We start from the raw sequence: 13,631 nt of genomic DNA on the forward strand, positions 1-13,631 counted from the left end.
TGAGACGCCGGCCCCCATCCGCGGGGCGCATAACCGCCCTGCTCGCCACTCCTCTTCCCTCCGCTCCCGCGGAGTATCGAGGCCTCCCAGTGGCAGTTCCCACAGCGCGTGGAGGATCGACAACGTCGGCACGTCCCTCTGCGCGCTCCGCGGGCGCGGAGGAAACGCGCCCATCCCCGCAACGGGACGCGCCTCCCTGCGCCCTTTCCCCCGGCTCGTTTTTTCCTGGCCGAGCCGCGTTTCCCCGCGCAGCGCGGCGGCGGCGGCGCATGAATATTGATGTGTTTATATAATCGATAACCCACTTTCCTCCGCTCCCGGAGAAAAACGATAGATAAATAAATGAAGGGCGAGCCACCCGCCCTCATAGAGCCGCCGGAGCGGTCGGCTGGGCCCGCCGGCCGTGTGAGGGGCTTATATGCGGGCAGCCCCGCGTCCCTCCGCACCGCTCCGCGCAGGGCGCAGTGGTGGGATCGCGGCGGCCCCGCCGGGCGCGCGCGGGGACGAGCAGCGCCCCTCGCGCCGCAGGAAATGGTCTTTATATTAGACATATACAGGCAGGTCCTGTCAGATCTGCAGCGCGCCCGCCAGCCTTTTCGGGCTCCCAAAAATCGCTGGGCCCCGCGGGAAACTCAGCCGCCGTTCCGCCGCCCTCTCGCCATCCCCCTGGGGCGCGCTGCCAGCCCGCGGCATTTTTGCCGAGCCGGGTCGGGCGTCGAGGGGCCGGCCGGCGTCGGGCGTTGGCGTCGGCGGGGCGCGGCGGGGCGGTGTCGGGGGGGTCGAGTGGGGGGCGGGCAGCGGGGGGGGGCGTCGCCGGCGCGGTGGGGCCGGGGGGCGGCAGCGGCGGCGGGACGGCGCGGGGGCGGCGGCGGCGGGGGTCGGCAGGCGGTGGGGCCCGCTTTGCCCTGCCAGGACCTGCCGGGCTCCATTCACGCCAACAAGTTTGGGAGAATGTTGAGTTCAATCGCGCCGGAGCCGCGATGGAGCGCAGCGCACTGCAGGTACCGCGCCGCCCCGCGCCCGCGCCCCGCCCCGCCGCCGCGGAGCCTCCGCGCCGCTGCGCGCCCCCTCCCTCCCCGCCGCACACACCTCCCCCCCTCCCGCCCTCCGTTCCCTCCTGCCCGCCCTCCGCCCGCCCTCCCTCCTCCTGCGCGGCGCTGCGCGGCGCGGCGCGGAGCCGGCGCTGATGCCGCTGCCGTGTTGTTGTTCCCCGCAGTGGGTCGGCGCCCCGTGCGGCTCGCACGGCCCCTACGTCTTCTACAGGGCGTTCCGCTTCCAGCACCGTGGCGGCGGCCGGGCGCGGGTCCTCTCCCTCGGCGACTTCTTCTTCGTGCGGTGCCGCGCGGAGGAGCCTGCCTGCATCGCGGAGCTGCAGCTGCTCTGGGAAGAGCGCACCAGCCGGCAACTTCTCTCCAGCGCCAAACTTTATTTTCTCCCCGAGGACACCCCCCAGGGCAGGACCAGTGACCATGGCGAGGTGGTAAACGCAGCGCCGGCACCCCCCCTCCGCGCCCCCTTTTCTCCCCCTCCCTCCCGTCTGTGCCCAGCCCCACCTGCATGTCCAGGCTCGGCTACCCCCACTCCCTGTACTACCCCTACCCCTCCTCCCCGCGTCCCCCTCCCGCTGTGCGTGGCGGGGCCGCGCGGAGGGGCCGCGCCGTCGGGGCGCTCCGATGCGCACTGCCCGGGAACTTGGGAGGGCGGGTGATATCGGGGTACGGGCGCCCGCGGCCCGGAGGGTAGCGGAGTGTGTGCGGGGCTCGCCCTGCCCATCTCCTGCTTCGTCAACAAAAAAAAATTCCAAAACACACAAAAAGAGTTTAAAAAAACCCAACAAAACACATGGAGGGGGTCGATATTGTTCGGGGCTTTTTTTTTGGTATTGGATATGTTTAAGAGGGCGGAAATTACGAAATGGAGGCTGAGGGAGATCAAAAGCTATAGAGCTGCCAGGGACGTGTTGAATAAAGTGATAAATGACAGGTACGGGAATAATACATTCAAATAACTTGCAGATATGCCTGGGTGTATTTTGGAGCCGCCGGGTCGGCGGCGCGGACACGCTGCACACCGGCTACCACCGCCGGTATCCAGCACCGGCACCCACCGTGGCCTCGCGCCTGCCCCACACCGCCGGCATGGAGCCGTGCAGGGTGCGCCCCCCGCCCCATCCCCGCCCCGAGCTGCGTTCCCCGCCTTTCCCGTTATTTGCTTTTCGAATGTATTGATTCAGCAGGGTCCGTGGTGTGGGGAGGGGGAGGGATAAGATACCCAGGAAGAGCTGCGGAGATGGAGATGGTCCCCGAGAGGGGCTGGAAGCCAGGCAGAGGGGTACGAGATGTTTTGGGGGAACTTCTGTTGGAGATGCTGGCACGGTGTGGGTGCAAATAAGAGTCTGCTGCCCGCAGGAGCTGTTGTAGGGAGCACCCGTGGCTGGCTGTAGGTGCCCACGTAGCCGTGTGCCCGTATACATGCGTACGCAGTCAAAACGCATTTCAGAGCCACCTTCGCTCGCTGCCACCTCTTCACTTTAATTTTCTGTGCGTGCCGCCGAGATAAGGGAGCCTTTTCCTAAGAATCAGGGAGATGACAGTGAGCAATGGATGCTCTGAAATTGCCCGTGGTGACTATTTAAAACTGTGCTTCTGTGTGTCTCGTGTGTGTGCGTGTGTGTAAAATGAAAGATATTTGGAAGGGAGGGGGTGGGGACAGGGACACAAATCATTTTAATACGCCTTAATGATCAGCTCATGTTACTGTGGTAGGAACATCAGAGAAAATTAATCCTACCATTACAAGTAAAGCACTGCTCTCGTACGAGAGTTCTCATCTGCGTGCACCTTCCTAATAATATGCACAATTTTATTTATTTTTACATGCAAACACTGCTAGTAATTAGCCGTGTGATTATACTTGTGCATTTCATTGGGGCTTTAACTGATGTCATTCTGCATTATTCAACCATATGAAAACAATTTTCAATTAAGATAATGGCACACCTTGAAATTATGCAAATGCTGGCCGTATTGTGTAGAATAATTATGACAAATGTAAAGCAGGTAAAAAGTTTCCTAATGCAGTTGTGTTTTACACCCCGGTGATGTCATTTCCCCTCTGGCCTGAGTTAGTCATTCATTAGCAGAATAGCAGCAGCAACGGCTCTGAGTGATACTTCTCTGGCAGGGAGCCTACAGAAACCGGCACTGAGAGCCAGGGCCTAGAGAGGGCAACATAACACTCCCATTAAGAAATGTACTTTGTTTTCGCTTACTCCATTAACTTGTTTATAGACATCGGAATGATTTTTTATTATCGATTTTTAATAGTTTGGAGCAATCCGTATTGCACTCAGGAAGGCACCGGCAGCTGAGAGACAAAGGGCTGGGTGCTCTCTTGGTGCTTCGCGAAGGGCTGTCTGGGTGGGGGTCACTGGCTTCATTGGTGCGTGGGGCAGCTGTTTCACCTGGCCACCCCCCTGTTGTAGTTCCTTGGGTAAGGGATAACCACATCTGTCCTGAAAGTGGTGGCAGGGCCACCTCTGGGGTCACAAGACTTCTTAACTCCAAGCTAGGCTTCTTCTGCAGGAGGAGATGCAAATCTCAAGGTGTCTTATAGCCATCGGGTAGATACCCCTGGTGGTATAGGACTGTGGAGAGGCTAAATCACCTTGTCCCATGTTCAGGGAGCGGGATGAAGTGAGACAGTGCTTAAAATGTGTATTGCAAACCTGCTGTGTTGGAGGCAAAGGGTGACGGGGCACTCGCTGTCAATAATGTTGTTGGTGAGGAGAGCGAGTTGGGGAATCTCAGGCACGTGAGGTTTAGGCACGGTTGCTGGCAGCTACCTGCACTGGTGGCATGATTAACAGAAGCAACTCACTGCCTGCTTTCTGTAAGAGCAGCATTGACACTATGACAATATTCAGCTAGTGGATGGAAGAAGGGAGGAGAAGCAAGGAGGTATGTAATGCTTCTATTAGTCAGAAATTTCTGATGGCGTATTTTATCTGATTGCAAATGTTTGAGCTAATCAGAGATAAGTGTAAATATAAGTCTTTTTATAGCTAGTTGAATTCATCATCCAGATTTAAATATAACCCCTGACTGCTGCTAAAATCTCATGTTTCCATATGCTGATGCCCAGATGCAGCAAAGGGTTCTAGTCCAGGTGGGCTTCCACCATGGTACCCCTCCCTCCTGCCTAAGGCTCAGCAGCCCCCTAAGCACAGCAGAGAAGCTCTCCTCCAACCCTCAATATGCCACAAGGAGCCAGCTGGAGATTGCTTCCTGGGGAGCATCAGTGGATGGCAAACATAGGATGGGTCACACACTGCAGGTATGAGCCCTCCTGGCCCAAGTGCTCATTGCATCCCAGAGCGATGTCCATGGAAAGGCTGGGACTAGCTCCAGCATCATGCACGGGCCAGGGGTCTTGCTGCACAGGAGCAGTGGAAACCTTTTTGTGGGAGCAGTGGTACCTTTGGGGATACTGTTAGGTGAGCTAGAAGAGGTTTTCTCTACTCCACTTAAAACTTCACTGCTGATTCTAAAACTCAGGGGCTGCTTCTAAGATTACTGTCGAGCCCAAACATTGCAGCAGGTGAAGCACTGGTCAGAGAGTGGGAGCAGCTTTCTCCCCATTCCCTCCAGGGGCAAAAAAGTGGCTGTCCTCCGTTCTTGGGAGGGTCACCACCAAGGAAGACACTACATTGCCCCAGGTTTCTCGGCCACTCATGAGCCAGTGTGGTTCCCTGTGTCACCTCCTGCACAGGATGGGACAGCAGGCACCTCATGCAGGGCTTGGAGGAGGATGCTTTGTGGGTCTGTGAAGGTCCAGATTGAGTGGCTGTGAGGCTGTGCCTCATGGGGCATCTGTGAAAAGCAGTCCCCAGCTTTTCCAACGCTTGACTGTGAGAAGTAGATGCCAGCTGTCTGCTGGCAGAAAGCCCCTGCCCCATGCCCTAGACCTCTGGCAATCTGGGAGCATGACGTGGGCTCAGTCCCTGAATCCTGCAGCCCACGGGGGTCCTGGCCAAACCTGCCTTCAGCTCATTTATTGCTCTCTGCTCCGAGGTGTAGTGTGGGGCTATGGAACGGCTGACCTTTGCAGAAGCAGTTCTAAAGCAAAATGCTTGATAGTGCTTTGTATTTTCATGTTTTTAAAGGTGTTGGCATTAACTAGAGTGGGCTTAAAGATATACATCAACTATCAAAGCTGTTACTCATTAATTTCAGGGATGGTGTTTGATGTAATGTGTACAATTCCTGAAAACCCAAACGAATAACTAATTCATTTTGCATGGTATGACATTCCTGCCTTGCCCCACTTCGTGGTGAATACTGCTTCTGCTGAGGCTGGACTGTCAATGGGGATCTGCCTTTGGTTCATTCATCAGCAGCTAAGTTTACTATGAACTCATGTTGATTTCATCTCTTCTCAAACTGGGCATCTGATGCAATGCTTTTCGCCTTGCAAATAATCCTTACTCATGCAAGTAATTTACATGAGTAAGCGTTGCTCATACAGAGGAGAGGAGAGAGCTGGTTTCCTGTAATTATTTCCCTAGCAGTATTTTGCATTTTCAGACTAATTGAGGGAAAGGAAAAAAAGTCTCTCCATAAATGTATGTTATTTATAATTGCAGAAGAGATTCTTCCAGAAAGTTAAGGGAGGCAGCGTGTTTATTCTCTCTTTTATTTCAGGACAGATGCTCACAGCCTCCCTCAGAAGTTTAATTCGTTCCAAGGGGCTGTCTATGTGTAGGGACCTATCCCAGTGTGTGAAGGTAGCGTAGGCTGGCCCAAGCATGGTGTCTTACACTGCTGGTGCTTATTGTTCCCCCCCCTTGAAAAACGTACTCCTCACTCTGCACAGCAGTAGATTTTTTGAGAGACGTAAAAATCTGTGCACTTGTATTGGAAATGAGAACAGCCCTGGTTTAGTCTCCACGGTGTGTGCCTTATGCTCATATCTGTCAACACTGGCAATGACAACACGTTTCAAACATGCAGATTATGATTATTAAAGGGTGCTTTAAAAATCATGCTAATAGCATCAATCTCCAATGTACACTTGCTCAAATTAATTCAGCTTTGGAAATCAGGCGCGCTGTAATAGCAGTGTTAAAGAAATGGCATTTGTCATAAAATATCATGGGTTTTGGTAATTGCATATCCACTCTATGTTTTTATCTCTCACCACCAGTAGCATATGCTGGCAAAGGAAAGAGAGGGCAATGATTTTACTCAGACAAGCCACATGTTGCTAGCCATTAGCCAGCAACCTGGTGTATCTGGTCATTTAAGGCAGATTCCTTTTAAAATTTTTTAATTTTTTTCCCCCTGCTGCTTCCCAGTGCATTCAGACTGTAAAATACACCCACTGCACTCCAGAGTTGCTGTTCCCAGTCTGATCAGTGGCACTAAACATTAAACTCTTGTCTTTGGAGAATAATAGGCCTCACATGGTACACCCTCAAGCATGTTGAGATACTGTGCAGGCTGGAAAATAAAAATGTTCTAATTGTGTCTTTTAAATAAGCATAGGAGTGAATTAATTAGACTATATTTTGTCTTTAGTTGCTTAGTTACACAATAGTATTCCTAAGCACAAGTAAGATAAATTGGCTCTTTTTTTTGCTGCTTGTCCCTTAATCATAATTACTGTATTGCTCGGGAGAGTAACGCATACATAGATTTTGCATTTTTAATAATATTCAAACAATATGCGAATGATATAGAAAGTATGTTCTGATTCAAGTTCGTATATGCTTTTATTCGGGAAGTTCTGCTATGGGAGCAATATTTGCATTAGTTGCTCAGAGATGTAGTTCTGGGAAATACATAATTGAAATATTCTTGCAATGCTTGTTCTGGCCCTTTCATTCGCATTCAAAATAACAATGCCTTAAGTCTCTGAACAGTCATCCATTCTTGATTTAAGAGCTTTTTTTCTTTGTGTGTGCGTTTGTGCATGTGCAGTGTGGGTTCACACCCAGCTTTAACCCTGCAGAGCCTAGACGCTTGTATGATTCATAGTGTCATATCAAGTTGAGCTTTTTATTTTGTAGCTAAAATGCAGTCAGAAGGTCAGATGAACATCAGCATTTTATGGCATTAATCCAGTGACCTTAATGCTTGGCAGACATCCATGTTTCTGTGCAAAGGTGCCAGGGTTATAGATAATAAAAAGAGTTTGTTTTCATTTTCTGGATATTTTCATCTTTCTTTGCAAAGCATAGCCTTGGGTTTGGGGGGGCTTTGGACTGCTCCTGGGGGCCAAAACTTCAATGTCTTCCTGGGTTGTTGAACATTAGCTGCTAATGGTGGGGAGATTGATACAGATACTGAACAATGGAAGGTTCTGGCAAGAAACCCCCTAGACATGCTCAGTGGATGTATGTGAAAATTGGCTCCATTGTTCTGCTGTATGAAAAGCAAGTAAATTATTTACAGATATTTGCTAATTAAAGCACATATTGTTTTACCAGCACAATAGAACACAATATAACAAAAGACAAAAGAATAAGCTTGCATAATTTAAACCTGCTAATGCAATGTAGTCCTTGTTAAGAAAAATATAATTATGTAATCTACGAGGAAAGCTTTCCATACTGTAACTGTAGTAGGCAAAATTAGGAATGAATTGCTTGTCAACTTGCCTAAACTAAAACCGCTCTTTGAGATCTGTGCGCTATCTGATGGGAAAACATTTTGACTGAAGCCTATTTTCTCTTTGGTCAGAACTTCTATCTGCAATGACAGATATAAATTCAATTTGAACCTCTGCTCAGGATTGGGAGGAGGGAGAAAAAATCACTCCAGAAATAAAGAAGGAGCATCATAGTAGAAATGCCAAGTCTAGCTGCTCAGAGCCATCCGTCTGTGCGCTCCATCTCCACCTGAGTTCTGGCCCAGATGTACCAGAGTCCCACAAAGCATCCTACAAAGACACAGTGCTGTCTTGCCCCAGGACATTTTGCTTTTCTCACTTCGGAAAATACTGAGTCATGCGGAGAAAGCCGCTTGCTAATATAAGGGAAAGCGAATACCATAGGACTTCATGTGCTTCACCTGTGTCCTTTATCTTAGCCTCTTCTTTTGGGTTTTGGACCCTGGCAGATGGGATGGATATGTTGGGATGTAGAGTTTCAGACAGCTCTGTGTAGCTGTGCTTAGGCTAGGGAAATACCTGTCACCTGAATTTTAACAGGATCATTGTAGACCTTTAAAGTAATTAGCAAAGGATTACCAGATGAAAGGTTCTGCTTTGGCCTCTTTTAAATTCTCCTGTGTGCTGATTGAACTCCTGGACTGCTTGTGTTTCCTTTCTCCCCAAAGGTTCATGGGTGGAGAGCAGTGGTCTCTGCCTGCAGACTGGCATCTCTGGGGAACATTGCAGACTCAAACCCAGCAGGCAGTTTTTCTCCATGCATCCATTGGGACACTGCTGTCTGCCTTGGGCTAGGAGATTCCTGAGGAGATGGAACAAAATGGGGCAATCAGGGCAGGGAAAGGAGAAAGAAAAGCTGTCCCTGCTTTTGCCAAGTGCTGAAGCATTTTGTGAGGCTTTCCTGTCCCTCGGTGACAGTGTTTTAGCTAATCTGTGATCCTGCAGTTTTAAAAACCCTCGTGTGTACTTCCAGCCTACAGCAGGTGGATGGGAGGCAGAATCGTCTTACAGTAGAGGAAGCCTCTGAGGGCAAAGTGGTCCTGTACAAACTTTCCTGGCCCCTTTAGAGCTGAATATGGTCCTTGGAAGAAAGCTTGGGTGAAGTGCTGCTCATAGGAAATGAGTTGGAAGACTTGGGTTCAAGTTCCCAAGTGACTTCTGGCAAGTGAGTTAGGGCTGAATTGAGATGACTTGATTTCCACCACTGTCCTAAAGCCTTGGTATCATCTGTATGGCAGAGAAGATCTCATAACTGTAGATTCTACTAAACAAGGTCTTTTAGTCTGACAGTGCTATCAAGTAAGGGTGACAATGCTTTGCTCAAACACTCAGGTAAATGCATTGCTACAGGAGAGGTGTTTATTAGAAATAAGTCCCCTCCTTCCTTTTTCCACCTCCGCAACACAACCTTCTGCTCCTTAAAGGGATCTAGAGCAGGGAACCAGACTCCTGGGGTAACAAGTACATTGTTACTGTGCAAAGTATGGGAAGATTCTTTTCATCTAAATCATAAAAAATAAAAAATACACAGGATGTAAAAAAAGCCCAGAGTAATAGAGGCCTTTATGCTCAAATGAAATATGCAGTTCTATTATCCTTGGTGAATGCAGTCCGCAAGAGTCGCACAGTATTTTTTGCTCCCGTGGATGAATGTTTTCATCAGCAATGTACTAGGTTGTAAAATATGCATCCCCAGCTATCTACCGTGCTAAAGGTTTCAGTAAAAAGGCTTGAAGATGTTTTGTAATGTTTTTTAATGCAAGTCACACTGATCAGATAAATGGCATGCAGTGTCTCCTGTAATTATCAGCAAGAGTTTTTACAGTATATCTCCTCTTTCTCTAGGCCATGTATTTGATGTTAGGAGACAGCCAAGCAGGTGTTCAACTCACTCGTGCCCTCCAGAATTCCTTAAATGACCTCTGGAAGCACTGGAGTGAAAACAGTCTCAGTACGTCAAAATTTTGAGCTATCTCAGTCACCATAATTCTTTTAAGGCTGCCTGGACATCTTTAAAATATAAATCTTTCCTAGTTACTGGCAATGAGTGAGGAGTTGTGACGTACTGTATGCAGATGTGCGATCAAGATGTACAACCTCCAAGCGCTGCCCTGTGACTATCTGCCTTGTAAGAGTTAATATTTCTTCTTAAAAAAACAATATTCTGCTTTAAACTATTACAACTACCTGACCTCTTTCCCTGAATGTAAGTATTTCAACCATCTGCTGAGTCAGGCAATATAGCATTCTGTGCTTTCGGGAGGCTGTGATGGTTGCTTAGACAACAGTGACATAATATTTAAGCATAATGGCTCTCAGGAAGATACTGTCCTGTTCTCCCTGGATGACTTTTCTGAAAATGCAAATCAAATACACTCTTAAAAAAATAAGAGGGATGAGAATGGTTTGTATCGCCATCTTTCTTAACCTTCTCCCCATAGGTGAAATTATACTTTCTTTAGGAGTCTTGTAAGATGCATTAAATTATAGGCTGACTAGATACCCACTTTTATAGTAACAGAAGAAAAAGTGCCTTTTTATAGGTAGTGCTTATTTCGAGATTTAGACCACTTTGTGGCTGAGAAAAGCATTGCCATTGTTCGGTCAGCATCCAAAAAGGCCCATCCAAGATAAATCTCATTCCTGAGTGGTGCTGAAATCTGCTAGCTGTTCCTCCTGCAAACCTCATCTTTCCGTAGTAGGAAAAACCCTGCAATTAAAGATTTAACTGTGCAATGGACACCTCATAAACATATCACTTCAGAGCACAGCTAATACACGATGAGTTGATTTTTGTATAGATATATGCACTGTATGTGATGTGGGTGGTTTTTGATGTTTACACAAAGATACAATTATGAATGACATGAAGGTTATACAGCAGATTTCTTTAATCTTCTAAAAGTTTGTTAGTCATGTGTCACCATGTACCTGTTTTTTATTTATTTAACATCTGTATGCCTTTGTCATCTTGCTGAAAGCATTTCTCTAGAAGGGCTGCGTCAGTAGGTACACAGCAGTTGATGCTGAAAGGCTATGCAGGCTCATCTGACTGGCAAAGCCCTGCAGGTTGTGAAGCAAGTTTAGTCGTGACACAGGGCTGCAAGACATTTTTGCTTAACAAAAAAGGAGAGAGACCCTTTTGTAACTTGCTGCTCCAGAAAACTAATTAAAAAAAGCCCACAACTCATAGTTTGGGTCTGAGCACTTTAGAAAGGTTGCTAAAGAGGATGTGTGAAAAGTTGGCAAGGCATATCGAAAACCTAGAGCTGATGAAATAGTTGGGTGACCTCCATTTGGGTCGCATTGGGGCAGATGACCTCTTGTGTTAGCAAACTGCCACAGTGTGGGGAAGAGAGTCTCTGCGGAAGCTGCCCATGGCTCAGACTATTCAGAAAGAAAACGTTGAGGTCAGGGTGAACATTCTGGAGATACAGGCCCTAGCTGATGAGATTGGCATTAGCAGTGGCACTTGGAGGAGGATGGTGGTTGGACCCATGACTACTCTGGTGTGTGGGGAGTTGGGGGAGACATGGCTGGTTGTCTTTGAATTGGACTCAAAATCGTCAAGAGCTCAAAAAATCAGCAGTGAGAGAAAGCACGTGTACCCAGTTCCAGTGTGCATGGGGCCGGGTCACCCAAGGCAGGCCCTGAAATACGCAGGCTAACTTTTCTGTTTTCTGGCTAAAAGTGAACTCGGCTGCGTTTCCCTGGTGCAGTCATGGTGATCACTAGTGCTGCAGGGGGAGGACACAAGGCAGCGCAGGTGTGGAGGATAGCTGAGCACTGCTGGGTGCTGGAGAGGTGGTGCTGCCCAGCCTTCCTCATGAGGGGCTCATCCAGTGGCCATCATCTCTGCAGGCCAGGCCTAACCTTGTCCCCCTCTTTCAGGGTGATGCCAAAGTCCCACAGTGGTGTCTTTAATGTTAGGAACAGCTCTGGCTTTTGGGAGAGTTGACAGCAGTGGAGCAGCAGTTAGAGCAGGTGCAGGATAGACCCTCTTGGCCCAACAGCCAAGAGTGAAGTGGGTGCTGCTGTTGCTCACTGGTGGCACAGGGTCTTCTGGCCCCTCATGGCAGTGTTGGGATACTGAGCACCACATGTTTTCGTGGCCATGGCCATGCCGTTGCCACACAAAGCACATGGCTGTGTTGTGCTCTCTCCTGCGCCCTAAAAGCCCCCTTTCCCCTGCTCATGCCTCTCTGGTTCTCTGTCCATGGCAGCCTGGGCAGAGCCACTAAGTGCTCTGGCATTGCTTCACCCTTGTTACAGGAGGATTTCTTTTTTTTTTTTTTTTTTTCCTTTTTTTCCCTGTGTATACATCATGTGCGTGTGTGTGAAGGTTGTATTCTCAAAAACAAGTTTATTCATTGATGATGTAATAGTGATTGTACTTTTCTTTTGGTTAATAAATTGTCTGCGCAGCTTACTTTGTATGCCAGCCAAAATTAGTCATACCAGTTCTTGGAAAGGATATGAAGAAACTAGTAATTGAAATCATAATCATTTGATCGTGAGAGCTATTTGGAAAATAATATTTTAACCAAACCCGTGTCTGATCTCCAAATATTTTTTTTTTAAACTGCTGCTAAATTAATTTCACTAGTGTCAAATACTAGAAATTGTGTAGTAGCTGGTGCTGGTATTCAATATCCTAAAAGAGAACTTCATCCAGAAGTTGCTGAGACTGTCTGCAGGCAGCCTAGTATTTATATATATGTTTTTCTTTTTTCCATCTTAACATTTGATAATCACCATGTAATAGCTATAAAATGCATAGCAACTACAGCTTTTTTATTTCAAGTGGATGGTATAATGAAATTGGATGAAACCATCCATTGAAATTGTACTTTGCAGTACCCAGTGCCAGTTTACAAAGTATTGACATTTGTCATAAACAGAGATTTAAAACATCACTGTTATTGTTTGTTGTTTGGTGGAAGCTCTTATGCTGTGCAGTGATAAAGGAAGATTTTATTACAAGCTTACTTAACATACAAGCATGTCGTTCATTTCTGAGCAAATATTTGCTATTGCACTAAATGTAATGAAGGTGCTGCTTATAAAACGATTTTGTATTATATAAGGGAGAGTGGAATATCTGAGCTGTTTTTCACTAGAGATACTCCAGGGTTTGTATTGTGTGTAACTTATCACAATAATGCTTTTTTTTTTCCTATTGAGCAGTATTTTATTTCCTGAGGAATGTTCAGTGGAAAAAAAACAACAACACACACAGAGAATCAATCATGCTTTTCTCTTTGTTTAATAACTCAAAGAATTTCTCTCCCCTTTGCAAATACTTGTGTTTATTTAATAGAAAAAATGGATTCTGGTTTATTTATTTCAAGAAGCTGTAACCTTACTTAGTGCTAGAAGCATGTGGTGTGCAAGGTGTGGTGTGCAGCCAGCTCTCATTACAGCATAAATTATTTCTGCTGTTTTACGTAAAAAATCTGGAGGAATATCTTGCTGGATGCGTGTTTGTTTGTTTGTTTTTTTAGAGGCTTTCTTGAGCCCTTGCTCACTGGAGTCGGCTATAAAACATTCTGCTTATTCATCATGACTGAGAGGAGTTGATTGTTTCCTGGAAAGATAAAATTCAGCAATTAGAGCTGTTTAATTTGAGTATATGTTCTGGAGGCTAAACTAAGTTTAAGTGCTTTTCTTAGAATGTATGTTTAAGAAGGGGAAAAAAAATTACAGTTCTGATCTTGAAAAAGGTTTTAAGAAACATGAGAATGTGCAAGTTTCTTTTGGTGGGAAGCATATAACATTTATGTAGTATTTCTTTGGGGATTACATCACAGTTTTATTTAATTTTTAGGACAAAAGTTAAATTCAATATTTGTGTATAAGCCAAGGGAAAATGTACCATAAACACAGGAATTTTCTGGTGAGTCAGAGTTCCAAGAATCTGAGATTTACTTAGTCCATTTATTTCAGGTCTAGCTATAACC

General features: G+C 47.2%; 1 protein-coding gene across 2 annotated transcripts in view; it reads left to right on the top strand.

Moving 5' to 3' along the window:
• Positions 1 to 980: 980 nt before the first annotated feature.
• Positions 981 to 13,631, top strand: part of ARID5B (AT-rich interaction domain 5B) — a 116,510-nt gene continuing 103,859 nt past the window's right edge. The window contains exons 1-2 of one of the 2 annotated variants that reach the window (XM_054382507.1): positions 981 to 1,001; positions 1,217 to 1,477. In XM_054382507.1, coding sequence (XP_054238482.1) covers positions 981 to 1,001; positions 1,217 to 1,477 — 282 coding nt within the window. Of the gene's footprint in view, positions 1,002 to 1,186; positions 1,478 to 13,631 lie in introns of those variants that run through there. The other variant, XM_054382506.1, reaches the window with a different exon arrangement.

The sequence above is a fragment of the Indicator indicator genome, chromosome 7, assembly GCF_027791375.1.
Source record: "Indicator indicator isolate 239-I01 chromosome 7, UM_Iind_1.1, whole genome shotgun sequence".
Classification (NCBI taxonomy): domain Eukaryota; kingdom Metazoa; phylum Chordata; class Aves; order Piciformes; family Indicatoridae; genus Indicator; species Indicator indicator.